Source organism: Pollachius pollachius, assembly GCF_949987615.1.
Source record: "Pollachius pollachius genome assembly, chromosome: 13".
Classification (NCBI taxonomy): Eukaryota; Metazoa; Chordata; class Actinopteri; order Gadiformes; family Gadidae; genus Pollachius; species Pollachius pollachius.
In genome coordinates, this window is record NC_136946.1 from 5,482,919 (window position 1) to 5,509,216 (window position 26,298).

Sequence of the window (26,298 nt, forward strand, 5' to 3'; positions counted from 1 at the left end):
TAACATAGGCATGATTGTTTATAAATAAAGAACAAAATGTATTACACTTTTGTTAGAGCTGGAATGGTACAGAAATGAGTGACAAACAAATATTATGTCAAATAAATATTGAGTCAGGGTTGGTTTATAGGTAGTCCATCTCAGAGTTCTCCAGGTGTTTGGTGATAAAGTCTATCAGCACCTTCTCATTCACTGAGTCCTTCAGGTAAAAGTGATCTCCATCCAGCATCCGGACTGTGAAGTCCCCCGAAGACATCTCCTTCCACGCTGTAGGAATAAATAAACGGTTCATAAACGGTGATCAAACCGGGACACAGTTAAAGAATGAACACACATTACTTTTCAACAATGACAAACATCACCCTCCGGCTGTAGGCAAAGCCCCCCCCCCCCCCTTTAACGGTTTTGAATCACCATGGTTACACATGTTCCATATAGGGGACTGTGGTGAATCAATGCTACGGTAAGCGCCTCATTCACCCAGTCGCCATCTTGGTTGTTAACGTTTATGGCTGGCTGGGGGCATTTGAACGAGGAACATGGAGAGATTTTTGCCATTTCACGACGGGGACTTTACGGTCTCTCACCCTGCAGGTCATGTGGTACGTCCTGCTTTCCGTCGAAGCAGGTGACCGGACAGGACATCAAGGGCCTGGTCGGCCGGTCACACCTGGATTAACAAAGCACAGAACGCCCTTCTCAATCTACGGTTGGTAATACCAGCACAATAGTCGGTTAATAATCCTAGCACTATAGTCCGTTATTGAAGACAGGGATCTGGAATGGAATTTTTGGCAACAAAACGCAGACATTTTTGTTCTGCAACACCCCACAGAAGATATTGCATTTAACCTTGTGCAATGGTTTCATTTTGGTCAATCAGCTTTTGAACCTTCAAGGCTTGATAAGCATCAAACGCTTAACTCATCGGGGAAGGGTGAGTCAACATTGTAACGATGAACTACAAGGTCAAAGGTCAGGGGCTGACCTCGTTTTCAACTTTTGGGCTTGGCACCCCCTCCCCAGAAGATCAAAGGGTTCCTCCCTCATTAAAGCTATACGGCCGAACGCGGCAAGAACGTACCAACTCCACTAACGGCGGAACCTTCTTGCTATCAGCCAACGATTCAAACGCCTAAAGTCCATTGGCTGCTTAACGATGATGACATACACAAATCCAGCCAATCACGTCAGCCCCACCTGTAGTTTTCCACTACATGCAGGTCCGCCTTCAGGGCGGGCAGGAACAGCTTCAGCACCTCGGGATTGGCTAGCAGCTCGGGGGGCGTGCCCCCTATGGAGCTCAGCCATTGGAGGAACTCTTCGTCAGTCAACTCGCTCCTCTTGGAGGCACCGATCCGCATCTCGGACTGTGGGGGGGGGGTACAAATTAGGGCTGGGGTGGGTAGTAAATACCAGGCCGGCTGGGAGGCGAGGCTAAAGATAGATCGGGGGTCTGAATGTCAGTGGGGCTGGGGGGGGGTCACTCACGTAGGGGGCTGACGCCCCAGACAGGAACAGATGGACCGGTTCTAGACCGTGGAGCCGCTTCAGAGAGTCCGCCACGGCGAAGCTCGTCATCGCCCCGAAGCTGGGACAAAGGCGGGGGGGGGGTTTAGGTCAGAGGTCAGGGTGAAGGCAGAACGTTTATATTCCTGAGCCTTATTCATACCATACCTGTGGCCAAAGAAGGCAAATGGCTTCTCTTTCAGAGCTGGCAGGAGGGCCTCTACGATTTCGTCCACAATCTGCTGCATGTTCTGGAAGAACTTCTCCCTGGCCCTAGCCTCGCGGCCCGGGATCCTCACAGAGTAAACTGTAAGAGGAAGAAACGTGACAAGAAAACAGATCAGGTTTTGTCCTGGTTCCATTAACATTTCATAAAGAGGGAACAGTAATACACGTGATGTATGTGAACATTCGTATAGACTTAATACACCCTCTCCCCCTCCAGGGGGAGATTGGGATTGACCAGGGGTCGCCAACCCTAGGTACGCGTGCCACTACTGGCACGGGCAGCATAATCATTGGCAAACTTTTTTTTGCACTTTATTCTGTTTTGGGCATTTCCTCCCAGTGCAAATATGTTTAAATTAGTTACAGAAACCAGTGTTCTGAAATGGGATCAATTAATAGTTTTTAAACCTATGTTGTGAGTAATAGAGAAGAAAATATTTAAAATATTGTTGCAAGTGGCCTTTATGCATCGCCTTCACATGGTTTTGCAAAGCTGTACATGTCGTAAAGATATTGATGTGGATGGTTCCAATATTCTCGTTTTTTACATTTCTCACAGTGCAAATGTTTTTCAATGAGTTTCTGAAAATGGTGTTTTAAGATGGGACATATGTAATTATAATTTGTAAGCCCATGTTGCAAATATAACAACCAAAAAAACATTTAAAATGTTGATGCATGATTGTGGACTTTATGGAAATAGTACAATTCCAGGTCTTCTGGAAATGTTTTTGGTCGCTGTGTCATAATTCAGCTTAATTTTTAATATATTGTTGCTTAAGGCACACTCATTAACGAGAAAATGTAAAACTGGCACTGCAAGTTGAAAAGGTTGCTGACCCCTGGTATAGACTTAATACACAATCTCTCCCCCCCTCCTCTTCCTCCTCCTCCTCCTCCTCCTCCTGTTCCATATTGCGTTACCTTCAATGGAGTCGCTGAAGACCCTCCCCCAGCGTGCATAGTGTATGGACCCTCCACCTGCCCAGGGGAAGCATACCAGCCTGGCCACAGCGTCGGGTTTCTTGGTGAAACAGTTGATCACTTTATCCATTCTGTTTGACAGGGCAACTTCGGTCGATCACTCATAACACTGACCTGCATATGTGTCAAGTGAGGCCACGTCAGTTTGAAACTGATGAATGGACGAAAATAAACGTATGCAGGATTAAATGTAAAACAATTAAACAAATGCTGCCACTTGTCAAGTTTCAATGCAAAGTCCACAGTTTCCTTTCCTGCTTATTTTCTTCGTTTTGTTTTGATGGCTACAATTATTAATGCGTATTACAGAGACATCTGCAGACCGGAGTGCGCATTACTTCTTCTTCCATCATCCCGGTGCGTTACCGCCACCGTCTGAACAGGAGTAGGAATCGGGGATCATAATTCTCATAAAAAGCAAAAGCCACAAACTAAAACACATAAACCAATTACTTACAAAACAACAAATCAATGATAATTTAAATTCAAAATATCTATTTTGTTTAAAACAGACACTAAATCAAGGCACTCATCCCCGCTTATTTCGATAAGCGGGGGTTTACCCAATATTCGAAACTCCTTTGTAGGCTACCCCTTCACTCTCTGATCTCTATAGTTGGAACAGACAATATCTTACACTGTTTCTGTCAGCTGAATGATCACATCAACTTTTAAGGTGCCCTTTTATCGTAAACAATGTACAATGAAATGTGGAGATCTATAGGATTTCTGTTTAGTTGTCCTTGGGACACCTGCCGCCTCCTGTACCTATATGTGACCATAAACACCCATTAGGGTAAATACCGCAAATGCAACGGCTTTCATCAATGGGCCAACTCCTTTATAACCGTTGTGTTAACTCATTCGGCGACAACTAGTTATTTAACAGACATTTATTTATATGAAAACATGTTAGATGGGCACTCTCTTATCGTATGTTCCAATCTCATCCCTGTAATAGCAGTTTCCTCTTTCATGCACCACCCTACATTCCTGGTCTTCCAAACCTCATTTGGATGCTATCTAAATGTCAATGTCTTCCACTAACTCCATCCCACTAGCTCTGACATTTGCTTGTATTCTTTCTCTTCATTAGACTTCTGGCTTCTTCTTTTCATTTAATTCCATGTTCACATCAATCGGGTTTCCTTTTGGTGCATCGTTGAGACATGTTTCTATGAACATATTTAATTTCCACCAACTCTTCCACCAACTAACTACCTATAATGGATGAGCTGGAACTCATAAACTGAACTCCTATCCCCATCCTCGGGATTCTGAGCAGTGATTGTAAAGTGTCACACAACCAATCTCGCCTGATTGACTTATGAGACTGTACACTCTTCAGTTTTGCACATGCGCAATCCTACCTTAAAAACTCCTCATAGTCATACCGTTGTGTGAGAATGAGTATATTTTCTTTAGATAATGGTCTCATTTATAATGTCGGGGAATTATCTTGTGCTTAAAATAGACACCGTGTCACCGACAACCCCCCCAAAAACGTGCCCAATCATACATGACGTTTGATTAGCGAAACGGGAAATTACGCCGCTTCCCCGGGTCGGTATTTCCTGACGGGTTTCCCTCACGGAGTCAGGCGGAGAGGCTGGCCGGCACACAGGAGTTCACACCGGTCTCTCTACCGAGGCGAGGACGCCGGCTACCCAGGTCTTTTTCTACCGGCTCGACATCGCCGCACGACCTGTGTCATGCGGACCAGTACTCACGACGGGTCCATTTTTAAAACAGGTACAACATTGGCGTTGAAGTCTGCCTGAAATTTGACTCGTACGAGGCTAATTTCCTAGCTCAAGCTAAGCTAATGACGTTAGCCGATGCTAACGCTAACCGAATTAATCTCGCTCCCTCGCCGGGGAGAAATCCTCGTCCGACGAATTAACGCTGCTCCTTTTCCCTTCGCTTCTTTTCAGAGGTAACGAGCGGGGCGAGGCTTTGACGGACACACCGGTCGACGGTGACACATTTCGGTCAACTTTCGACTGACAGTTGACACGAAAGCAGAGGGAAGGGAAGGAGGAAACTCCGGTGGTGGAGAGTGAACCCCTCGAAGCGGCCCGGTTCCACACAGCGACCCAAGCCGTGGGGGTGGTGGTGGTGTGGGGGTACTCTGAAGTGACAGCCACCAGGGCTGTAACGCCAAGTCGCAGAGGAACCTGCGCTAATCTTTCCACATCGGGAGCCGGGGTGACCGGACAGAGACCCCATGAATGGAAATCGGAACATCAGGTGGGGTATTCTCGGTGATTGCCATTCACGGCACGCCGGTTGTTTTTAAATAAGCGCGGTATGGTCTTTATGGGGCTCCACTTGGTAGACCGGTCATCTGTTGTGCTTGTTTGGAGCCCTACTGTGACTTTATGGGGTCAAACTTCAAAGGGCAGGGTCGCTGACGCTGTTTGAATATACTACACCAATGGTGGTCGAAAGTGAAAGTTAAACAGTTCTTGTATACATGGCTGATTCCAGTCGTCCTAAACTAGAGTTGACAAATATTTGAATGGGAATGTTTAGTTTTTTGTTTTTTTTTATCCATGGTGATGCTGCGTGAGTGGTTGTGCCTAGTGCTGAAACCAGTCACACTCGTTTCCTTTCTCGACGTCACGGCTGTCCGTGACAGATGGTGATCACGGCGGCGTCAGGTGTACTTGAAGCCTGGCCTCGTAACGTAGGTCCATCGCGGACGCCTGCACTGACTCGCTTCCGTTTGACGGAGTGGCTTGTCTTTCACACCGGCTGTTGCCATGGCTACAGCAGCCATTGAATACTCCGTTTGCCAAATCCACCGGTAATTGATTGTTGTCACCAGAAATAGTCAATCTACCTCTGCCCACTGGCTATAAAGGTACTTTATGTTTGGAGCACGGGGGCCTGTGCGATATTGATTGTGTGTGTGCTGGCTGGCTGGCTATCGGATTGGACATTATGGGCAGGCATACAATGATGGTATCGAGATTGTTACAATGAATCACCCAATTTACCTTGTATTCACCATGCTATACTGTCTAGTGAAATCGAGCAGGATTGTCTTGTTGTGCGAGATTCTTGTCGGTTTCTGAATAAGCGGTGGTTGGCCTTGGCAGTTTTATCACAAGGCAATTGGATTGTAGCTTATGCATTCTCTTTTCATTGAATCCAATTCTCTTTAAATGTGTGCTTCAATCCAAAAGAATGCCTGGTTTGTGTAGTGCAGGTGTTTTCTTTCTAAACATAGTTTAAAACGTTACAAATGAATTGAAATTACGAAAAAGACACAGCTTTTCCTTCTGGGTCATCAAAAGATAAGTAAGACAAATGTGGACGCACCTGCCCTTCTCATCAGCCGGCAGTTGGTTGCCATAGAGAAAGGGTTACCAGGTGTGTTCTGTTGGCATGGCAACGGCACACCAGAGGGAAAAGGAGGGCCATTGGTGGGATTTTTTTTCTCCCTTGGAAGTCGTGTTTCTAAACAAGGCACAATCTCGGATCGTTTTGTCTGAAGCACTTATTTCAACAAATGTGTCAATGCTCCACTAAACTCTGCTCAACCCCCATCCTTCCTGCCTACATGATCCAATTCCCTCCTAAATGTGATTATGACGTGGGTTAAGGCGGTTATCTCTTCAAAACTATGTGCAAATATATTAAAATGAAGTCAGGGTGGCTGCTGGCTTGTATTCCAGCTGTTAATTTAAGTGGTTGTAACATATGCTGCAGCGTACTGTTTGGTTATTCTGAGGCAATCTCACAATCGGTGGATTTTTTTTTTTTAAACTTGCATAAGCTCTCTACGACTCTACTACTACAAACATTGTTTATTTTAACAGCAAGCAGTGAATCATTTAAACAGTTGTGTTGTGTATGCTTTTTGACTTAAAAATAATCATGATTTCATATGTTTCTTAAAGACGCAATATTTAAGGTTTCGCCCCTTCCCAGTTAGTATGCAGTTAGTTATCATTTAAAAAATTCAGTGCAACTGTGTGAGGCGAACTTCTAGCTCTGCTGGGTGGTGTGAGTGGTTTTGGGCCTGTTGATAGTGCGATTCTTGTAAACAAAGAGGTACGGGCTGGCGAGCGTTATTTTATTTGTAGGATACCTCAGTTATAGGATGTGTTTTTTACATCATTGAAATGAAAATCATGTGGCACTGACTAGAGATATGTCTGGGTTACTGGATTAGGCTTCGAGCTAGGTGAAATCCGTCCCACTGCGATACATAACTTTACTCAACCCGGCGTGACGGTGCATTCAGATGTGCGTCTTTAAGGAGCAGGTAGGGTGAGGCTCCGGGTGGACGGAGGTCGAACCCCCTTACCTCTTTAGCCACTAACCTCCCGTTGTGTGTTGTTGTGGCTCCAGGAGCCGCAGGGGCCCAGGCCCTCTTCTCGTTGCCACGGCGACCTGGCTATGGCACCATGGGGAAGCCCATCAAGTTGCTGGCCAACTGCTTCCAGGTGGACATCCCCAAGATCGATGTCTACCTGTACGAGGTGGACATCAAGCCTGAGAAGTGCCCGCGGCGCGTCAACAGGTACGCACACGCGCACACACACACACGTATACACACACTTATTCACTAGAATACACACAAACACACACTACCCACATGCATATATACACAAGAATATACACAAACAAACACGCACGCCCAAATTCAAACATATGTGACCATACAGATTGATTTAATGCGATGTATGTGTATCAAAATTATAATGTACTGTAGTATCATGCATATGTGTTTTTTTCACGAAACTAATGCATAACCAGACCTAACCAGGAACTTTTTTTTAATCAAAAAGTCTGTGCAAGGCTATTGATAAGGGCTTAAGCAATGAATCAGATTAAGTAATAAATGCAGTAGTAAGCCTTGTGCAGAACCGTCACATCTCTGAAAGCCTATACCTTATCAACCACGCTAGCTCAATCAAACCCAGTGTTTGTACTCTTGTCTTATCTGAGGCGTCTGGCAGTCAAGGCATGTCGACGCGATGCCCTTGCTGATTACTAAAAGTGTTGTTGTGGTGGTGGTGTTCCCCGTCAGGGAGGTGGTGGACTCCATGGTGCAGCACTTCAAGGTGACCATCTTCGGCGACCGCCGGCCAGTGTACGACGGCAAGAGGAGCCTCTACACCGCGCACCCACTGCCTGTGGCCACGGCTGGGGTAAGGCCTGCGCATGCATACCACACCCCTGCAGGGACCAGTCTCACTCCGTCTCGGTTGATTAAATTAACGTCTGTCCCGGAGCGTCCCTCCCCACTGAAGGGGATCTCCGTGATAAAATCAACGCTCATTTCACCGACTAGATCCAGTCGTAGCTTTTGACGTCCACGTTCTTCCGCTATCTCTGCAAGAATCCATGTTGGCAGCGGTTTGTGTTTTGCGACATGACGCCAAGCTAACGTGTCTCTCGTTGCCCCCCCGCGCTAGTCCGCGAGCTAACCCATGTGCATTATAATTCTGCCTGTTTGCACGGAGCTAGCTGCTCGACAGGCTAGCGCTTGCGCTAACACATGCTCCCTCCCCCCCCCGCCCCTGGTCCTCAGGTGGACCTGGACGTCACGCTGCCGGGGGAAGGAGGCAAGGACCGACCCTTCAAAGTGTCCATCAAGTTTGTGTCGCTGGTCAGCTGGCACATGCTGCACGAGGTGCTGCAGGGCCGCGGGGTGCCCGAGCCCCTGGACCTGGACAAGCCGCTGAGCACCAACCCGGTCCATGCCGTCGACGTGGTGCTCAGACACCTGCCCTCCATGAAGTGAGTCCTCAGCCCAGTGACGAGGCCAACAGCTTATGACTTAAAGCGCAGAAGCTAGCCTTAGTACCTAGAATAGCTTCTAACTTGGAATCTCTAGCAAGTTGTTGAGTTTCATCTGGCCGGTGGCTAGCATAGCATCTAGCTTGTTACCTAGCGTAGCAACTAGCTTAGTTCCTAGCATTGGATCCAACGTAAGAACTAGAGTTAATTAAAGAATAATAAATATTATATTTGAATTTATTTTCTAGCACCTAGTGTAATAATATCACATTCAGTTTATTAATTAAGTAATAAAATGATAATATCATCATGTAGCACCTAGCATAGCATCTAAACTTGTATCTAGTATTGCCTCATCACCTACCATAGCTCCTATCATAGCATCTTGCTTAGTAAAGCATGGAAAAGCATCCGATGTAGTGTGTCGCATCATCAAACGGGATTCCTGGTGCCTTTTTATTTATTTAGTATATATGAAAACTAAAGAACTATAAAAAGAACAACCTGACAATGTTGGCTCAGAATATTTATTCTTTGCTGGATACTGAGCCTGTGCTTAGAGCTGGAACTTGGAGCTGTTCTGTGTGTGTGTGTGTGTGTGTGTGACCCATAGAGCCACCGACAACCATTGCCCACTGCTTAATTGAAGCGGTTAAAAAGGACTCCTAAAATCCAACGATAACTAAAAACAATGCTCTACAAAGAACGACCCCAAAACCCAATGCCCTACCTCATCCATGCCTCCGTCCTCAGCCCGGCACTGACCCACCTCCTCCCCCCCCCAGATACACCCCGGTGGGCCGATCCTTCTTCTCCTCCCCCGAGGGCTACGACCACCCGCTGGGCGGTGGCAGAGAGGTGTGGTTCGGCTTCCACCAGTCGGTGAGACCCGCCATGTGGAAGATGATGCTCAACATCGACGGTGAGTTGCTATGCAGACCCCCCCTCCCCCCCCCCTCACATCCCCAGGAGGCGTGTTCAAGTTGTGTTTGAGTTTTTGGTTCGATCTTAAGAAATCAACAAAACTACGGTCACCATTGAGACAACCAGGATTTCTCGTATCATCTTGTCATACTTTGTTAATAATGGTTCTTCATCCCTCAGACTCAGTTTTACTTCTAAGGGTCTTTGACCTATATTTCTCTTTCTGAAAGGCTTCGTGGGTTTGGTTCAATTCTCAAATTACAAAGAGCATTCTTGATCCATTCATTTTTTTTTTATAAAATGTGTTAATGTGAAGTGACACATGCTATTTTGGGACCCTACAACCAGAGCCAAACAGCTTTTGAATCGCCTTGCGTGGCTATCATTCAAACGTGAGCCCCGTAGTAAACCCCCCCCGTTCCTCACCACGCATCGCTCCGCCCTGTTAACCCCCGCGCCCTGCTGTGTTGCCTGTCCAGTGTCCGCCACGGCCTTCTACAAGGCCCAGCCGGTCATCCAGTTCATGTGCGAGGTCCTGGACATCCACAACATCGACGAGCAGCCCCGCCCTCTCACCGACTCCCACCGCGTCAAGTTCACCAAAGAGATCAAAGGTAAGGACCTCTTTCACTCTACAGCCGGCAGACCGGGGGCCACAGCTCAGTGTAGGGGTGACCGGTTCGATCCCCAATGTCCGCACTCGGCATTTAGCCACCCATGAGCAAGCATGAAGCGCGTCAACCCTGCTTGCACGATAATGAGGGTGGATAAAAGTGTCCAGCGCTAAATGGAAAGGCAGTCGATGGGATATGGATGTCGCCTCCCACTAGGGTTCGAGCATCCGATTAGTATGTTTCTGATGCTAAGCTTAGTTAAGCGAGGAGTCGGGGTAAGGAAAGCAGCGGTGGATTAAAGCTGTGTTTGTGAGCACCGCGAGTCACAAGCTACCGACCACGGGTGGGTCTGTAATTTTGCTGGACTCACAGCTGGCTTTTCCTTCCCTCGCCTCTGTTTCCATGCTTACCGCATCAATAGTGTGTGTACATCAATAGTGCACGTTCTGTAATGCGGATGTTATTCACAACCCTATGGATTCTCTCTCTTGTGAATCAATGACAAAAAGTACAAACGAGTAGACGCAGTCCTTGGGATGTTGTGGATGTTGTAATACCTTGGGGGGGGGGGGAAGCTGTTGATAATATACCATGAAAAAACGATTTTCATGGTATATTAAAAAACATATTTAAATATAAATACTGAAGCTGTTGATGCGACAGCTTCAGTATTTATAGTTAAATATGTTTTTTAATATACCATGAAAATCGTTGTTTTTTTTTTTCAGCCGTAGAAAGAGTCTGTTTGCGCTCGTCTTCATATCAATGCAATGCCTGAACCCTAGTCTCATGTCTGATTGTAAGAAATAAAAACGCCCTTTTTGATTATGTCTCACTCATAAGGATGTCCACCATCCGTAGGTCTGAAGGTGGAGGTCACCCACTGCGGCAGCATGCGTCGCAAGTACCGGGTCTGCAACGTCACACGCCGCCCCGCCTCCCACCAGACGTACGCTCACACTACTACACACACACACACACACCCCCTTGACAGGACGCTTCCAATAGTCCCCGCAGTGCAGCCACACAGGGCTCCACCGGGGCCCAGGTAGACAACCACCGGCCAGCCTAAGCTCTGTGCCTTTAACCTGATTACATTCTGGTGGTCTTACGCCCTCGCAGTGGCCAGCTGATGCATCGCTGTCCGCATGTTAATGCGGCGGTTGTTGGCTATGGTGATTATGTTTTAAGAAGCTGCCTTCCACCACGTCTTTTTGTTTAAATTGTAACTACGATAGGAACATTTTTTTTGTTTACAAAGCTAGCCGTGATATTTATCGAGCCTCCACTTGGGGTTTGGTTTGTTTATTCTCCGTCGTCCTGCCCGCGCTTCCCTTTGACATTAATGAATAACAAGGGGTCGATGCATGGATGGATCCTGATCAACCGTTGACGCTCCCCCGGCCTGTGTGGGTGTGCAGGTTCCCCCTGCAGCTGGAGAACGGCCAGACGGTGGAGCGCACAGTGGCCCAATACTTCAGGGAGAAGTACAACCTGCAGCTCAAGTACCCCCACCTGCCCTGCCTGCAGGTGGGCCAGGAGCAGAAGCACACCTACCTGCCCCTGGAGGTGAGCAGAGAGGCTGACGCCGGCTACGGTGGCCACAGAGGACCACTTATGCGTTGTCTAAGAGACTCAATTAAAATGTGTTACAAAACCAATGTTTTGAACCAAAGGGGCCGCCATTTTAAATGTTTACTCTATGCAAATTTTTTATGTGCGTATTTACTGACTTATTGTTTTGTGTTGCATTAGATGCGTACGAAGTCAATACGTTGAGTTATTGTGTGACATTTATTATTGACGTTACCATATACTGTCTATTTTTATTTTTTAAAGAGTAATTCGCACTGGTGATTCCCCCCCATCGTTATGACTCTCTGTAGAGCAGTCGGCCCTGTCTGAACCCATGCGCCCCTGTTGTGTGCCTCTATTAGGTGTGTAACATTGTGGCCGGCCAGCGCTGCATCAAGAAGCTGACAGACAACCAGACGTCCACCATGATCAAAGCCACCGCCCGCTCTGCCCCGGACAGACAGGAGGAGATCAGCCGACTGGTGAGCACAGCCACAGGGTCAGCAGCCAATCAGGCGCATCACATGACCTGGTTAAGGCTTCCTCTCCCAACCGGTTGTGTTCCTAACTTTGGTCCTGCTTTGAAGATAAGATGAACTCCATTAGTCCCAGATAGGAAATTTGGATGGAAATTGACTATTCCAATTTTATTTTCATTATTCCCTTCATATTATCTAGTCCACACATATGCACAGTGGTCAAAGTTCAATGTATTCAAACCTCCCCCCTCTGCCGTAACTGATTTTATACGACTAAAATGTGACAGGACTTTTATTTTCTTAAACCTCAAACTTTCTACCACTGCAGGAGCTTTTATTTTCGAACTTGCTTTTACTCCAGCTGGCTGGATACATATCTAAACTGCAATTAAAAAGTTGTATCCAGTGGGGACATTTTGAAATGTGAGGGTATCTGGTTTAATTGCGTTTTAGGTAGGCAGCTGTTGAGGGCCGGGTACTTTGTCGTTTTGCATTGAGAGGAGAGCTGTTGCATGCAGCAGGTTTGCTTTGAAGTCCCATCTCCCTGCCAGGTATACACCGCTATACACGGCACCCATACCGGTGACCGGGTCTCTAGTTCCCAGCGTCAGATGGGTGTCATTCAGAGCATAGATATCTGTGAATATCCGATACCTTTCTCCCTTAAAACCAACCACCTTACCAACCACATAAACTGATATTGAGCTTCTCGATTCCTTAAGTACACATCCACACAGCAACGCCATGCGGCTTTAAATGTCCCTTTCAGTTTTCGATGTCGGCGCGTTCCTGGCAGGCGGTCAATATTGTTAAAACGTGTAGAACGCAGGGAACTCCACCTATCCGGGCCAACAAGTAAAGTTGGTTGACAAGCCTACTTAAGCTTCCAGAACAACGTCACCTGAGGAGAATGTATTAACAATGAAAAGCATGCGCTAGCTGTATCCAAAATGTGGCTACGCGACTAACACAAACCTTAGTCAGCCAAGAGCCGTGCGACTAATTAGTCGACCAGTCGTAGGCCAGAGCCGCAAGCTAGATATACAAGTGGTTGTGTTCTTTTTTGCATTTTACCAGTGCTAATTTCTAGGGCTAGCCCCTCCATAGTTGGATTAAGAAAATAAAAGTCCCGCCATATTACTAGTTGTATAGATCGGTTGGCTCAGGGGTCTGACCCCTCCATGGAGGGGTCAGCCTAGAAATGAGCACTGGTTAAAAAAATTATGTTTTCAAAAATAAATGCCCCCCGCTGGAGGGGTCAGCCCTGCACTTTTAAAACACTGACAAGAAACACGCGCACCACCTGCTTCTCAACGGGCGGAACATCGCTGCACGTTAAACGCTGTCCTTCCGGTACCAGGTGCGCAGCGCCAACTACGAGGCGGACCCGTTCGTCCAGGAGTTCCAGTTCCGTGTGCGTGACGAGATGGCCCAGGTGACGGGCCGCGTGCTGCCCGCCCCCATGCTGCAGTACGGGGGGCGCGTCAGCTCGGAGCACTTCATGGTACCTCTCTCGCTCTCTCTACCCTTTATAACGTCTGGTTTACCCCGTGTGTGTGTGTGGGGGTTTTACCATCAACAGTGGCACAAACAACACAGCCGGTTCCACAACCCAAACATAACGTGTGTCCCGTGGGATTACCTTGTGCTGTACGTTGGTGTTGTTCTCGCTAACGTGTGCAACCCCCTGGTCTAGAGTCGCTGTTATCGGTTGTTTGCTAGTTTTGTGATAACAATGAAGCCTAGTATAAAACAACTTTACAAGGATTATATCCACGTTGGTCCAACTATTGTAATCAACTTCTGAATCCTATGATCAGCTTTTTAGAAAACCTGCTCTACCGTCGAAAACAAACAAACCAAAAAATCGTCTGATTTGATTCCATCTTTGATTAAAAGTTGTTTAAGAGCGGAAAAAAGTCTGCGAAAAAAAGGATGAACTGTTGGACTGTTCGGATCAATGTCCATCGCCCAGCTGCCACTTCCTCCTGACCTCAACACATCTTTTCGTGTTTGTTTGTGTGTCCGTGTACGTCATCTCTCGTCTGTTCCCCCCCCCCCCCCCCCAGCCTCAGCAGATGAACCCTGGACTGTCGTTGCAGAACCGCACGGTGGCCACGCCCAGCCACGGTGTTTGGGACATGAGGGGCAAGCAGTTCCACACCGGCGTGGAGATCAAGATGTGGGCCATCGCCTGCTTCGCCACGCAGAGACAGTGCCGCGAGGAGATACTCAAGTCAGTACCGCCCCCCTGCACGTCTCCCTGGGAAACCCCTTAGCACCAGGCGTGATGATGTTTTTATACCGAAGAAAGTTATTTACAAAATAGTTTGTCCATAGTTGTGAAGGAATTGTGGGAAAAAGAAGACATGATGGAACAATTTAACCCTTTAAAGAACGCCTATATGTATATGTATTAGATATTAGGGCTGGGTGTCGTGGCCAATTTCCTAAATCGATTCGATTTTGATTCATAAGGTTCTGAATCGATTAATCACGATCCGATTCAATCTGCTCTTAAATAATGAAAATGGCTCAACTGTGTTACAAAATACAAATGAACTTTATTTTTTCTCTTTATCTTAAACAGGTTTTAAAGTGAAAACTTGTAAATTGGATAGTTTAAACTTGAGCTGTAAACAAAACTGTCTCAAGTCTCAAAAGTGCAATTTTGAAATTAGAAAGGAATTGCAAGTGAAAATGTACTTGAACTACAACATTCCATCACTGCAAATTGCATTAAGAAAAATAAAAATAATAATAATGGTAACAAAACTAAAAATAAAAAAATAAATATATATAAAAAGAAATCGATCTCATGCCCTATGAATCGATGTTGCGAAATTTTAATGAAATCGATCCTAAATCGATTTCATTACCCAGCCCTATTAGATATGTTTATTTATTTATTTCAAATGGTGTAATATCCCTCCACCTCCCGGCTCCACCTGCAGGGGCTTCACGGACCAGCTGAGGAAGATCTCCAAGGACGCGGGGATGCCCATCCAGGGCCAGCCCTGCTTCTGTAAATACGCCCAGGGGGCCGACAGCGTGGAGCCCATGTTCAGACACCTGAAGAACACCTACGCCGGCCTGCAGCTCATCATCGTCATCCTGCCCGGGAAGACGCCCGTCTACGGTACTGAGAAGCTGGGATTGGACCCCAATGTCTGCAGTCTAGCTCTAGGCATCGTTAAAGGGCTCATGTCATGCCACCAGGTGTGGGTGTGATGAGCTGGTGCAAGCCGTTTGAAAATCATTCCCTCGCTGTGCCATGGTGACATCACAAGTGGGCGTGTTCACCCAGATATATGAATGATGGATGAGCAACATTTGCTCTGGTCCACTGGGTAAGCTGGTAGACTGAAATATCCAGCCTACATCTAGGTGGACACGCCCACTTGTGATGTCACTATGGCACAGGGAGGGAATGGTTTTCATACGGCTTGTACCAGCTAATCACACCCACACCTGGGTGTGATTAGCTGAAATCACACCCTTTAAGAGAAAAGCCCTAACCCTCACCGGTGACTTCCTTACCTGTATCTGAATGAGGCGTTTCATAGATTGCGCTATGTAAAAAGCAAGGAAACGTATGATGCATGGCATCTGGTGAAAGGTTTTAATCACGCTCTACCAGTTGAGGGAAGGTTTATGGTTGAGCTGTAATTTAAAAAGATACCCCATCTCGTTTATTTCTTTATTGGTTTACACTTTATCAATCATTCATTACACATTGCCTTGCTCTGTCTTCAAGAGCCTTAATGGCTCATTTTGCGGCGCAGTATGGGCTGTCGACCAGCTCTGCGCCCGTCATTTAACATGTTGACGATTGAACTGGCTCCACCATGTCCCTCCCCACAGCGGAGGTGAAGCGGGTGGGAGACACCCTGCTGGGCATGGCCACCCAGTGTGTCCAGGTGAAGAACGTGGTGAAGACCTCCCCCCAGACCCTGTCCAACCTCTGCCTGAAGATCAACGTGAAGCTGGGGGGCATCAACAACATCCTGGTACCGCACCAACGGTAAACCACCAGCTGCTGCAAGAGACTCAAGACTCAGTTTCTCTTTTGGTAGAATTTCTCAAACTAAACAGGAAACGGGGTGTAACTCGGCCACCTGTAGAGTTTCGGCCTTCAGAGATAGAGAGAGCAAGTCCCCTCGTATTCCATTCTTTATATCGGGACTGCGTGTTAACAACATGAAAATGGGATGAGGCGACCCACCCCTTCCTTACAGCACGACTCCGGTTGGTTATGAGGGCGGTGGTCTCATTCTGCTCCCTCCCTCCCCCCCCCCAGCCCCTCCGTGTTCCAGCAGCCCGTCATCTTCCTGGGCGCTGACGTCACCCACCCCCCGGCCGGCGACGGCAAGAAGCCATCTATCGCAGCGGTAAGGACCTCCACCTCGTCCCCGGATTCACCCCGGCCGTCCCTCAGTCAATCACACTGTGTTCGTATGCGTGTTCATGTAACACCGCGCGGCTGTTGGCAAGCCTTTCTCTTTGTGGTGGCACCGTAGCTGTGAAGACGCACAGAAAGTTGGGGGGGGGGGGGGGAAAAGCGATTTTCCTTGGAAGCTCTGTTTGTGACTCATATTGCCCATGAACGGATGGCTGATTTAGTCATTGGCGAGGAACTGCTTTTCATGGGTTTAGAACATTTGGTCACGATCCAGCGTCGGCTCCAGACCCCACCAGTGTAGACACTGTTGTTTCGGAGACGCGGGAGCAGGGAAGACGACGCGTTCCCACACACTGGCCTTGATTGTTAAGGAATAGTGAATAGCCACCAGGCCTTCCTGCCTATTCTGTTCATCCGATTGTCAACGTTCCTTTCAATTCAATTCGATTTGTGCAGCCCTTAATCACCATTACAGTCTCAAAGGGCTTAACGGGCCAAATATTTATGACCACCCTGTGACCCAAGAAAAGCAAAGTAACAACTCCCTTAAAGGTGACGTATTGCACCACCAGGTGTGAGTGGGATTAGCCGTTACCAGCCGTTGGCTGGTAACGGCTAATCCCACTCACACCTGGTGGTGCAATACGTCACCTTTCAATCAGCGTGGAAGAAATCTTGAGAAGGAACACAGAGTTGGGGGTGGGGGGGGATCCCTCCCTCCCTCCCTTCCGGGGATGCTCCTACCTTTCCTTGCTCCTCCAGTCAACCCTTTGCTCTCTCTGCTCCCTCTGGAGGTGGTGGGCAGCATGGACGCCCACCCCAGCAGGTACTGTGCCACGGTGCGGGTCCAGAGGCCCAGGCAGGAGGTGATCCAGGACCTGGCCTCCATGGTGCGGGAGCTGCTGATCCAGTTCTACAAGTCCACGCGCTACAAGCCCACGCGCATCATCTTCTACCGCGACGGCGTGTCGGAAGGACAGTTCAGACAGGTACCGACCGGGATTCTGCCCAGAGGCCGCTCGGCGTCCAGGTCACCGATGTGTTGCTGGTTGAAGGCACAACCTGGTGTTGGCAGTGTCCTGGGCCTAGTGCACTGCTTGGATTATCAAAATTGACGCTGGGCTCAAAGTCAACGCGTTAAACTCTGAACCCGGAGGGCGTGCTACCCTCCCGAGGAGCGTCCCATCGGGAGGCCGCTTCGTTTGCGCGTTCTCAAAGCGACGGCGTTTGGATTCCATGGGTTTCTCCATTATACACATGAAGAAAGCCATCGATGAAATCCCTTATTAACTCCTGTCTGTTGGCTGGCTACATTCCAAAACGATTAGCTGAAAGGGGATCCTGTGTGGACCGCTTTAAAGAGGGACCCCAACGCTTGTATTGAGCCGCTTTGGTGGCCAGCCAGAGTGTACCCTGCCCTTGCCGAGGGGCTCGATCCTTCAAGTACATCATCGTGTTAGACCTCATTCAACCAGTGACCTTCAGTGAGGTTTCATCATTGAAGCGACGGCAAAGTGACGGCAGAGCGGTGTGCGCTTTCCCCTCCAGGTGCTGTACTACGAGCTGCTGGCCATCCGGGAGGCGTGCATCGGCCTGGAGAAGGAGTACCAGCCGGGCATCACCTACATCGTGGTGCAGAAGCGTCACCACACCCGCCTCTTCTGTGCCGACCGCAACGAACGGGTGAGCGCGGACCGCACCGCTCCCTCCTGATCGATGATATGGATTTAGATGAGAGAAATGAGTCTGTGGTTTTTTGTAATCAAGATATGGAAATGGATTAGAGCGACAGCCTTGTGTTTGTCTCCCGGGGTACAAAGAGGGATTGAGAATGCAATGGTTTTCTCCTCGACGGACGCAGCTTCTGATTGGGCAAACAGGGCTATGCATCTCTGCATGGGGAGAAAGAATGATCTCTAGTACCCCCTGACTTATCGTGTGTGTGTGTGTGTGTGTGTGTGTGTTTGTTTGTTTATGTAAGGTGGGACGAAGCGGAAACATTCCTGCTGGCACCACGGTGGACACGGACATCACCCACCCCTACGAATTTGACTTTTACCTCTGCAGTCACGCTGGGATCCAGGCAAGGCTCCTATATTTACCGTCTGTCGCTCCTGCTCTGACTCTCTCTCTCACTCTCTCTCTCTCACTCACTCACTCACTCACTCACTCACTCACTCACTCACTCACTCACTCACTCACTCACTCACTCACTCACTCTCTCACACACACACACACACACACACACACACACACACACACACACACACACACACACACACACACACACACACACTACACACACTCGCATGCTCTCCCTGAGGTTGGCACTTGACCCAGTCTCTTTCTTTCTGTCTCTCCTTGACCTAACATGAACCTGTCTCTCTTTCTCTCTCGCTCTGGCCTGTCTCTCGTCCTAACTTGAACATGCATGTCTCATCGTCTGTATTTCTGTCTCTCTTTCTTGGTCTCTCTGTCCTAACTTCTGTCTCTTTCTCTCTCTCTCTCGCTCTCTCTCTCTCTGTCTCTCGTCCTTACATTCAATTAAATTTTATTTGTATAGCTCTTAATCACCATTACAGTCTCAAAGGGCTTAACAGGCCGAATATTTATGACACCCCCCTTTACCCAAGCCCCCACGAGGGCAAGAAAAAACTCCCTACGTGCATGTTTCTCCGCCCCATCTGCTCTCGTTCTCTCTCTGTCTCCGTCCATCTCACTCTACGTATCTCGTCCTAACCCCCCCCCCCCCCCCCCCCCCCTTCAGGGCACCAGCCGGCCCTCCCACTACCACGTCCTGTGGGACGACAACTGCTTCACGGCGGACGAGTTCCAGCTGCTCACCTACCAGCTGTGCCACACCTACGTGCGCTGCACCCGCTCGGTGTCCATCCCCGCGCCCGCCTACTACGCTCACCTGGTGGCCTTCCGCGCACGCTACCACCTGGTGGACAAGGAGCACGACAGGTGAGCCGCATCACACGCACGGAGGGGTGGGTGTGTGTGTGTGTGTGTGTGTGTGTTTGTTTTGTAAAGGAGTGGCAAGGTATTTAACTAAGATTCTTCTAGAAGTCTGACTGGTGTGTCAGCATTCTCCAGGTGTTTCCTTGGCGCGTAATAGATGGTTAGCGTCACTCTATTCACCCGCAAGCGGGGGCAGTTAATTCTCCTCGGGACGGAAAAAAGGAGCGGTCGCATTAAAAAGGGTCGGGAAAGTGTTGGGTTTCGGGTGTTCTGGGTCCGATCCCCAACGTCTGCAGTCTAATCTGAAGGCACCCTCGAGCAAGATGTCCCCTAAAACCCTACCTGCTCCTGGACGAACGGTATCTGAAGTTGCGCCAAAATCGGCTCAATAATGGGTGTCTGTTAAAAAAACGAGTGTCTGCCAAATAACGAGTTTCTGTATGATATTAGTATAGAAATGGGAGCACAGAACTGTGTGTGTATGTGTGTGCGTCTCCCTCTGGTGCGGGCCTCACCTTCCCCTCTCTCACCCCACGTAAGAGTGTGTGAGGTCCCCGTAAGAGCGTGTAGGGTCTCCGTAAGTGTGTGTTGGGTCCCCGTAAGTCTGCGTTCGCTCCCCGTAAGTGTGTGTGTGGGGTCCCCATAAGTGTCTCAGGTCCCCAAAAGTGTGTCAGGTCCCCCGTAGGTGTGCATTTGTCAGGTCCTGTAGGTGTGTGTGTCAAGTCCCCGTTAGAGTGTTTGAGGTCCCCGTAAGAGTGTGTGAGGTCCCCGTAAGTGTGTGTTGGGTCACCCGTAAGTGTGCGTCCGGTCCCTGTTAGTGTGCGTGTGGGGTCCCCATAAGTGTGTCAGGTCCCCGTAAGTGTGTGTCAGGTCCCCCTAAGTGTACGTGCCAGGTCCCCTTAAGTCTGTGTCAGGTCTACGTGTGTGTGTGTGTGTGTGTGTGTGTGTGTGCGCGGTCCCCCATAATTGTGTGTCTGGTCCCTGTAAGCGGGTCTGGTCACCGTAAGTGGCGACACCATGTCAATTGTTCCTGTCTGATGACCGCAACCCCCCCTTGCTCTCTCTCTCTCCCCCTCTCTCGCCCCCTCCCCCACAGCGCGGAGGGCAGCCACGTGTCGGGCCAGAGCAACGGCCGGGACCCCCAGGCGCTGGCCAAGGCGGTGCAGATCCACCACGACACCCTGAGGACGATGTACTTCGCCTGAGGCCCCGTGGGGGTCCCGACACACCCGCCCACCCACCAGTATACCCACCCACCAGTATACCCACCCACACCCACACACCCTCCCAGCCTGTCAGTACGTCTGTCAGGTGACTCCCCTCACCCCCCTCTAAGGACAAGCCTACCAGGTCCAGCGCTGGCGGCCCCCCCCCCACACACACATACACACACACACACACACACGCGTAGAACGCCAGACTGTTAAGGGATATATATATACATATATATCTTTATATATTTATATATATATACACACACAGGACAAGCCAGAGAGGAGCACAGCCACAGTATGCAATACCAAACCAGCCAATCGTTTACATTCTGCCCTTCCCCCTCCGTCAGATCCACACTTATCCCCTTCCTCCTCCACTCCTCCTCCTCCTCCTCCTCCTCCTCCTCCTCTGGTGTCGTTCGACCACAACGGTTCCCCCAGCTCTGAAGTCGGCGGGTAGCGGGCGCCGTCCTAGCCGTTACTCTTAGGTAGCTCATCCAAGCGTTTTCTTTTGTCTCTGGTGTCTCAGTCCCGGAGGTAGGTTTTAACGGTTCTCTTTGTGTCGGTGCTCCCGAGAAGTACGGGAAATGCTATGAAATGCTCTGCAGCCTGCGGCGATTAGCCCTAATCATGCTGGTTTATACTGTCCATGTTTTTATCTGTGTGTGTGTGTGTGTGTGTGTGTGTGCGCGTGTGTGTGTGCATGTGTGTGTCTCAGCTTGCCCTGCTGCAGCTCTGTACGGGTGTTAGGCCTGTTTTAGCAGTAACGTCCCTCACTAGGGGCCAAGCCTGGTCAATAATGGTGGAACTATTGTGAAATGTGCGGCATTGGCGCGTTCTCAAAGCGACACGGCAACAAAAACAAGGCCACCTGCTCCTCCGGGTTGCTTTACTCGTGTGTGTGTGTGTGCGCGTGTTTCAGTTTGTGTGTGTTTCAGTTTGTGTGTGTTTGTGTGCGTGTCCCTTTAACGTAAGACAACAATAAGAGGGAGGCTAGACTTGTTGCCCTGGCAACCGCTAATGAAATCTCTAGAATGTTTGTGAAGGCGGTTGCCTGTGGTCCAACCGTCTCGGGGGGGGGGGCGCTGGGATTCCGACGCCACGCTGTCGGTCGGGCAGAGCGAAGGGCGAGCGAGGGTCGGGGAACAAGCGTCTTCAAAGATGATATCGCTACCGTTCTGTCTGCTCCCCCTTTTTTTTTAATTTTTAGTTTATTTTGCGCCATTTCCTTCCGCTGATGATTCATCGTTTTTAATTTGAATTAACATTTATGTTCAGCAATAGATCTCAGTGGAGGGACAGATCTTTCTTTTCGGTGTTATCTTTCAAAACGTACGTTAGCGAATCGACTGTCGTTCTTGCAGTGCAATAAGGCGCTTGAAGCGAGGCCAGAGTGTTTCAGCGGAGAGAGGGATCTTGGTATTTGAAGGCGCTGACTGTTAGGCCCTCCCCGTTTTAGTATCACAGCGTTGTCGGTACGTTTGGTTTGGATGTTGGCGAGGTGAACGTGAAGAGGCATTCAAGGACTTCAGAAAGTATTGGTCGCGTCGTCACGCCGTCGGCGTCTTCGTGACCCAGGCTGGTCGGACGAGGAAGATGTGACGAGATTACGATAAAAGTGCCTGATCGGGTTAACGAGAGAGCCTCGGGAGTGCAAACGGAAAAGGTGTTTTGAAGAATGTTCCGGGCCCAGATGCTGTTGTAGTGTTTTCTTTCCTCTGAATGAGTCAACATCTGCAGATGGAGCCTCCAGCGTGGAGGAAGCCCGCGCTGACCCCCGAGTGGTGTTCGGGCGGTGCTGGTCGAGGTGTAGACGTCCCTTCGGAGGCTTGACTTTGATCAAGTTATGGTGCAGAGGTTCCACTTGGCGCGTCTGTTTACGTACAAGTTCACAATTTAGTTGCGTTTTTGTCCGAGCGAGATTAGGACTGGAGTTTGTCTGACATTCTTTACCGCAAATACTAGTCTGGCTGCGTCTAATTCAACTGTTTCTAAAACAATACTTGAACCAAATGACATCCTTCTTAGAAAAATCTCTCTCTCTCTTTCTCACACAGATACTCTATCGCATTACCATCATATCTAGCCGAATTTGATTTTGATTGATCACCGATCCCTTCTGATCCCTTTTCAAGTACTTCTTCATGCCAATAGAACATGGTGCTGACTGACAGGGCACGTCACAGTGACCCAACTGTGGAAGGCCCTATCTCGGGTGTAGCCTTAGCAGTACTAACCTCCTTCAAATGAACTACAAAATGTCGTGTTTCACTCAGACCAAAAGGAAAGTGCCTGCCTGTCTATTGGATGACCGGGGTGGTGGTTACCTAGGAAACGTAGTGAAGGGATAGGTTCCTGCCCACAGGCGTTTGGCTTTCCCACGGCTTACAGTGCCAGTTGCTTATTATCCGAACCAAATGAGCTGCTACGAGTGAGACTTTATAGTACATTGAATATCACATCGAATATTGTAGGTTATATTAATTGTTTAACGAGCGGACATATTTAAACGGCACTTGTGAGATTCGATCATGTGATGAAAATGTTGAACGGAAGACGCCGAAACATTGTTTGTGACAAAGAAACTCTAGAGAAAGATCATCAATCTTGAGTAGAGTAGTTTTTATAATATATAAATATATATCGTGCGACGCCTCATGGTTCTAATGTATGCTGAAACCGATTTTAGAGTAGTGATCCGGTCTGTTCCATCCCGCTCCCTCATGGGTTTGGGTCCGGGTCGAAGCTGAGCTGCCTCTTGATGTCGGACCTTAAAGCAGCGATTTGCGTGAGTTTTACTTGAAGATCGGCAAACCGTAACGGAGACTGTTGTGCTAGCATGTAGCTAGCCGTAGCTACTCTGCGTCTCCTGGAGTTCTCTAGAATGTGTGTGCAGCCACGATGTATTGGAGAGTCTCTTTGACGCATGCTGCAGCTGAAGCAGGGCATTGGTTATTGGTGCGAGAGCTATGGCCGCCACGCAGTGTGTCTTCAAAGTGCTTAACATCCGATGCCTTTTACTCAAACCATTCGAAAAAAACATTTTTTTAAATTCTTGAATGGAGAAAAAAAAATATTTATACTTAAAGATATTAATATAATGCACCCATACTACTTATTTTTGCTAACAAAAAAAAAATCCTATATGACATAGAGATAATTAAGTAGGACGTTAATAATGAAATAATAGTAATAGTCACTAATAATTTATCCCAGTTGAAATAATGCAATAGGTTTACTGGTCAACCATGGAAGCAATGGCTTTGCTGCATTGACTTACTGTATGGATGGTTCTTCTTTTATTGTATCGTTTTAGTTTTGGGAAGGTTGTTTTTGTCCTGTAATAAGCAGACGAACTTTCAACCCCCCTCAAACTTGTGTTTGTTTGTATTCGCTTAAACCCAGGGACCTGTAATGAAACCTCTCCTTCCACTGTTCAGTTGTTCTCTCTCTCTCTCTCTCTCTCTCTCTCTCTCTCTCTCTCTCTCTCTCTCTCTCTCTCTCTCGCTCTCTCTCTCTCTCTCTCTCTCTCTCTCTCTCTCTCTCTCTCTCTCTCTCTCTCTCTCTCTCTCTCTCTCTCTCTCTCTCTCTCTCTCTCTCTCTCTCTCTCTCTCTCTCTCTCTCTCTCTCTCTCTCTCTCTCTCTCTCTCTCTCTCTCTCTCTCTCTCTGTGTGTGTGTGTCTCTTGTAATGTCAAAGAAGTGAACGACTGTGATGGCCCCGCTACATGGGGGTCACGTCTGACGTCTCGATGCCTCTACACTGTACAGATTCTCTCTCTTGGTCGTGGGAGGTGGGTTGAAAGTTTGTCGTCGGACAGAATCGTCCTCAATAGACTGTGCCTTTCCCAGATGGTGCTGAAAACGAGTAAAATCAAAGATGAAATCTTAACATTCAAATAAATAAGTAAAATTATGTTTTGGGCGGTTTAGCCCATGTCTTCATTGATAAGTATATATATTGACACATGACTATACTGTAAGATGTGATATGTGTATGTATATGTATGCTTTGTGTGTGTGTGTGTGTGTGTGTGTGTGTGTGTGTGTACCTCTGACATATGCCAAGAATACAGAATATGCAGACCTGCTCAGTGTGGATCTAACAGGACCAAAAGGTCTGTGGGAATTGGTCATAAAAAGCCGGGCACTCAAAAGCACAACCTGCAAATTAGCATTTCTAAGCCGGGTAACTTGTACACACACGTTTTTCGCTCCAAAGGTAACAAGTAGCTAAATGTCATGTAGCATCTAATTTATTTTAAACCCGTTTCCCCTATATGTTTTAAGATCAAAGTATACTTTTCTCCCACTCTGCCTGGGCAGCAATAACCAACGTTTTTGTTTTTAAACGCTTGTGCAATGTGTGTTGTATGCATTACAATTGGCCCAGATTATCCCGCAAGCCAATTCTTATTTTCAGACCAACCTTGTCTTATAGTCCTCTTGTAACGTTGTTGTCATTAGCCGGGGCCATTGTAAGTGTGTGGTTCATTGGGGGACTCTCAAATTTCATACGTACTATTTATACACAAGTTTACAGAGATTACGATACGATTGAGTTTTGATCCCATGATGAGTGCCCATTTCCCATGTAGCCAATAGCATTCCCCACATAAAGGAAATTGGTAAATTCTACACTTCTTACGGTTGGCTGCATATCATATTCAAATAATGATGAAACGTGACGTTTTGGTTACACAGTAAATTGTGCTTTTATGTTTTGTTTGCTTGACTATGAAATGGTGTCACTTTTAGAAGTATACTTGTATGTCAAGACCTGTTTTGTCTTAACACTTAACTGATACTGGTCCTAAGTTGAGCCTTTTTTGGTCGTCATATTTAATTGTTTTGATTAAATATTATATGAATGAAAACTACTCAAGTGTGTTTTTGATCTTTAAACAAACTGAAACAATGTTACAAATGCTAATACATGTTGGCGAAGCCATATCAAAATATTCAGAGATGAATAGCATCATGAAATCAATAAGAAAAATGGAAATGCCATTATTTTGCCTCAATGTTGGCATGCTATTTTGAGCAACACTTGACGTGTTACACATGTTTTGGCTAATTTAAATAAATTTGATTAAAAAATATATAAAGATTGAAATCCATTACAATTTTGTACATTATCCTTCGTGTATGTTATTTATCTTCTAACTTTTTTTTCATCTGTAGGTCTTAGATTGATTAACCAAATAAAGTGAGTTAAAAAAAAGCAGTGATGGATTAAAAGTCAGTCAGTTTGTTAAGCGTTGCCATGGTATCTTAATTATTTAGCAGGTAGTTGCTCGTCGCCTAGCGACGGCCTGATTGGTGGGCTACATAGGAGCGGAATCTTCCGGAATCTCCTCCGCCGGACACCTTGACCAGTATTCAACACCGGGTAGGTAAAACTTACTAAAATAAACGTGAAATATTATAACACAACGTCGTTTTTCCATTCAACGAATTGCCATCTTTATCCAATGTTTTGGTTAGGCTTTCTTTTGCTTGACTGGTTGTATTAATTGTGTAATAAAGTTAAAATAAAGTAATATAAGTGTTCACTGTGACTATAACTAGTCAATAGTTAGGTTAACCGTGATGGCCTAGCAACACGGTTAACCAGTGACTACTGACCCCAGACCGTCCCTCGACATTC

The 26,298-nt window shown here is 47.6% G+C and overlaps 2 protein-coding genes across 5 annotated transcripts; one reads left to right on the forward strand and one right to left on the reverse strand.

The window, feature by feature from the left end:
• Window positions 1–72: 72 nt before the first annotated feature.
• Window positions 73–2,971, reverse strand: olah (oleoyl-ACP hydrolase). Its single transcript, XM_079749715.1, has 6 exons — window positions 2,662–2,971; window positions 1,678–1,816; window positions 1,492–1,591; window positions 1,201–1,370; window positions 588–670; window positions 73–267 (listed from the first exon to the last, which is right to left on the reverse strand). Exons 1-6 carry the CDS (start codon window positions 2,789–2,791, stop codon window positions 125–127), a joined length of 765 nt encoding a protein of 254 aa, XP_079605841.1. The 5' UTR covers window positions 2,792–2,971; the 3' UTR covers window positions 73–124.
• Window positions 2,972–4,308: 1,337 nt separating this feature from the next.
• Window positions 4,309–25,714, forward strand: ago3b (argonaute RISC catalytic component 3b). 4 transcript variants are annotated; one of them, XM_079749572.1, is made up of 20 exons: window positions 4,309–4,473; window positions 4,656–4,971; window positions 7,084–7,255; window positions 7,766–7,886; window positions 8,270–8,478; window positions 9,264–9,400; window positions 9,882–10,016; window positions 10,860–10,965; window positions 11,438–11,585; window positions 11,954–12,073; window positions 13,431–13,574; window positions 14,173–14,306; window positions 15,025–15,209; window positions 15,935–16,094; window positions 16,371–16,461; window positions 17,267–17,461; window positions 18,021–18,155; window positions 18,454–18,555; window positions 19,240–19,439; window positions 20,533–25,714. In XM_079749572.1, exons 2-20 carry the CDS (start codon window positions 4,953–4,955, stop codon window positions 20,639–20,641), a joined length of 2,622 nt encoding a protein of 873 aa, XP_079605698.1. In that variant the 5' UTR covers window positions 4,309–4,473; window positions 4,656–4,952; the 3' UTR covers window positions 20,642–25,714. The 4 variants fall into 4 exon arrangements, with proteins under 4 accessions (XP_079605698.1, XP_079605696.1, XP_079605697.1 ...); XM_079749570.1 differs by having other exon boundaries at window positions 14,140–14,306; window positions 20,533–25,713; XM_079749571.1 differs by having other exon boundaries at window positions 10,878–10,965; window positions 14,140–14,306; window positions 20,533–25,713.
• Window positions 25,715–26,298: the final 584 nt, after the last annotated feature.

Bases quoted from the DNA above. Each gene is read 5' to 3' on its own strand.
- olah (XM_079749715.1), bottom strand. From the start codon at position 2,791: ATGGATAAAGTGATCAACTGTTTCACCAAGAAACCCGACGCTGTGGCC. The intron at 1,371-1,491 runs GTGAGTGACCCC...CCCCCCCCACAG, and splicing joins CTGGGGCGTCAGCCCCCTAC to TCCGAGATGCGGATCGGTGC. The intron at 671-1,200 runs GTGGGGCTGACG...TTGTTAATCCAG, and splicing joins CATGTAGTGGAAAACTACAG to GTGTGACCGGCCGACCAGGC.
- ago3b (XM_079749570.1), top strand. The intron at 16,095-16,370 runs GTAAACCACCAG...CCCCCCCCCCAG, and splicing joins ATCCTGGTACCGCACCAACG to CCCCTCCGTGTTCCAGCAGC. The intron at 18,556-19,239 runs GCAAGGCTCCTA...CCCCCCCTTCAG, and splicing joins GCAGTCACGCTGGGATCCAG to GGCACCAGCCGGCCCTCCCA.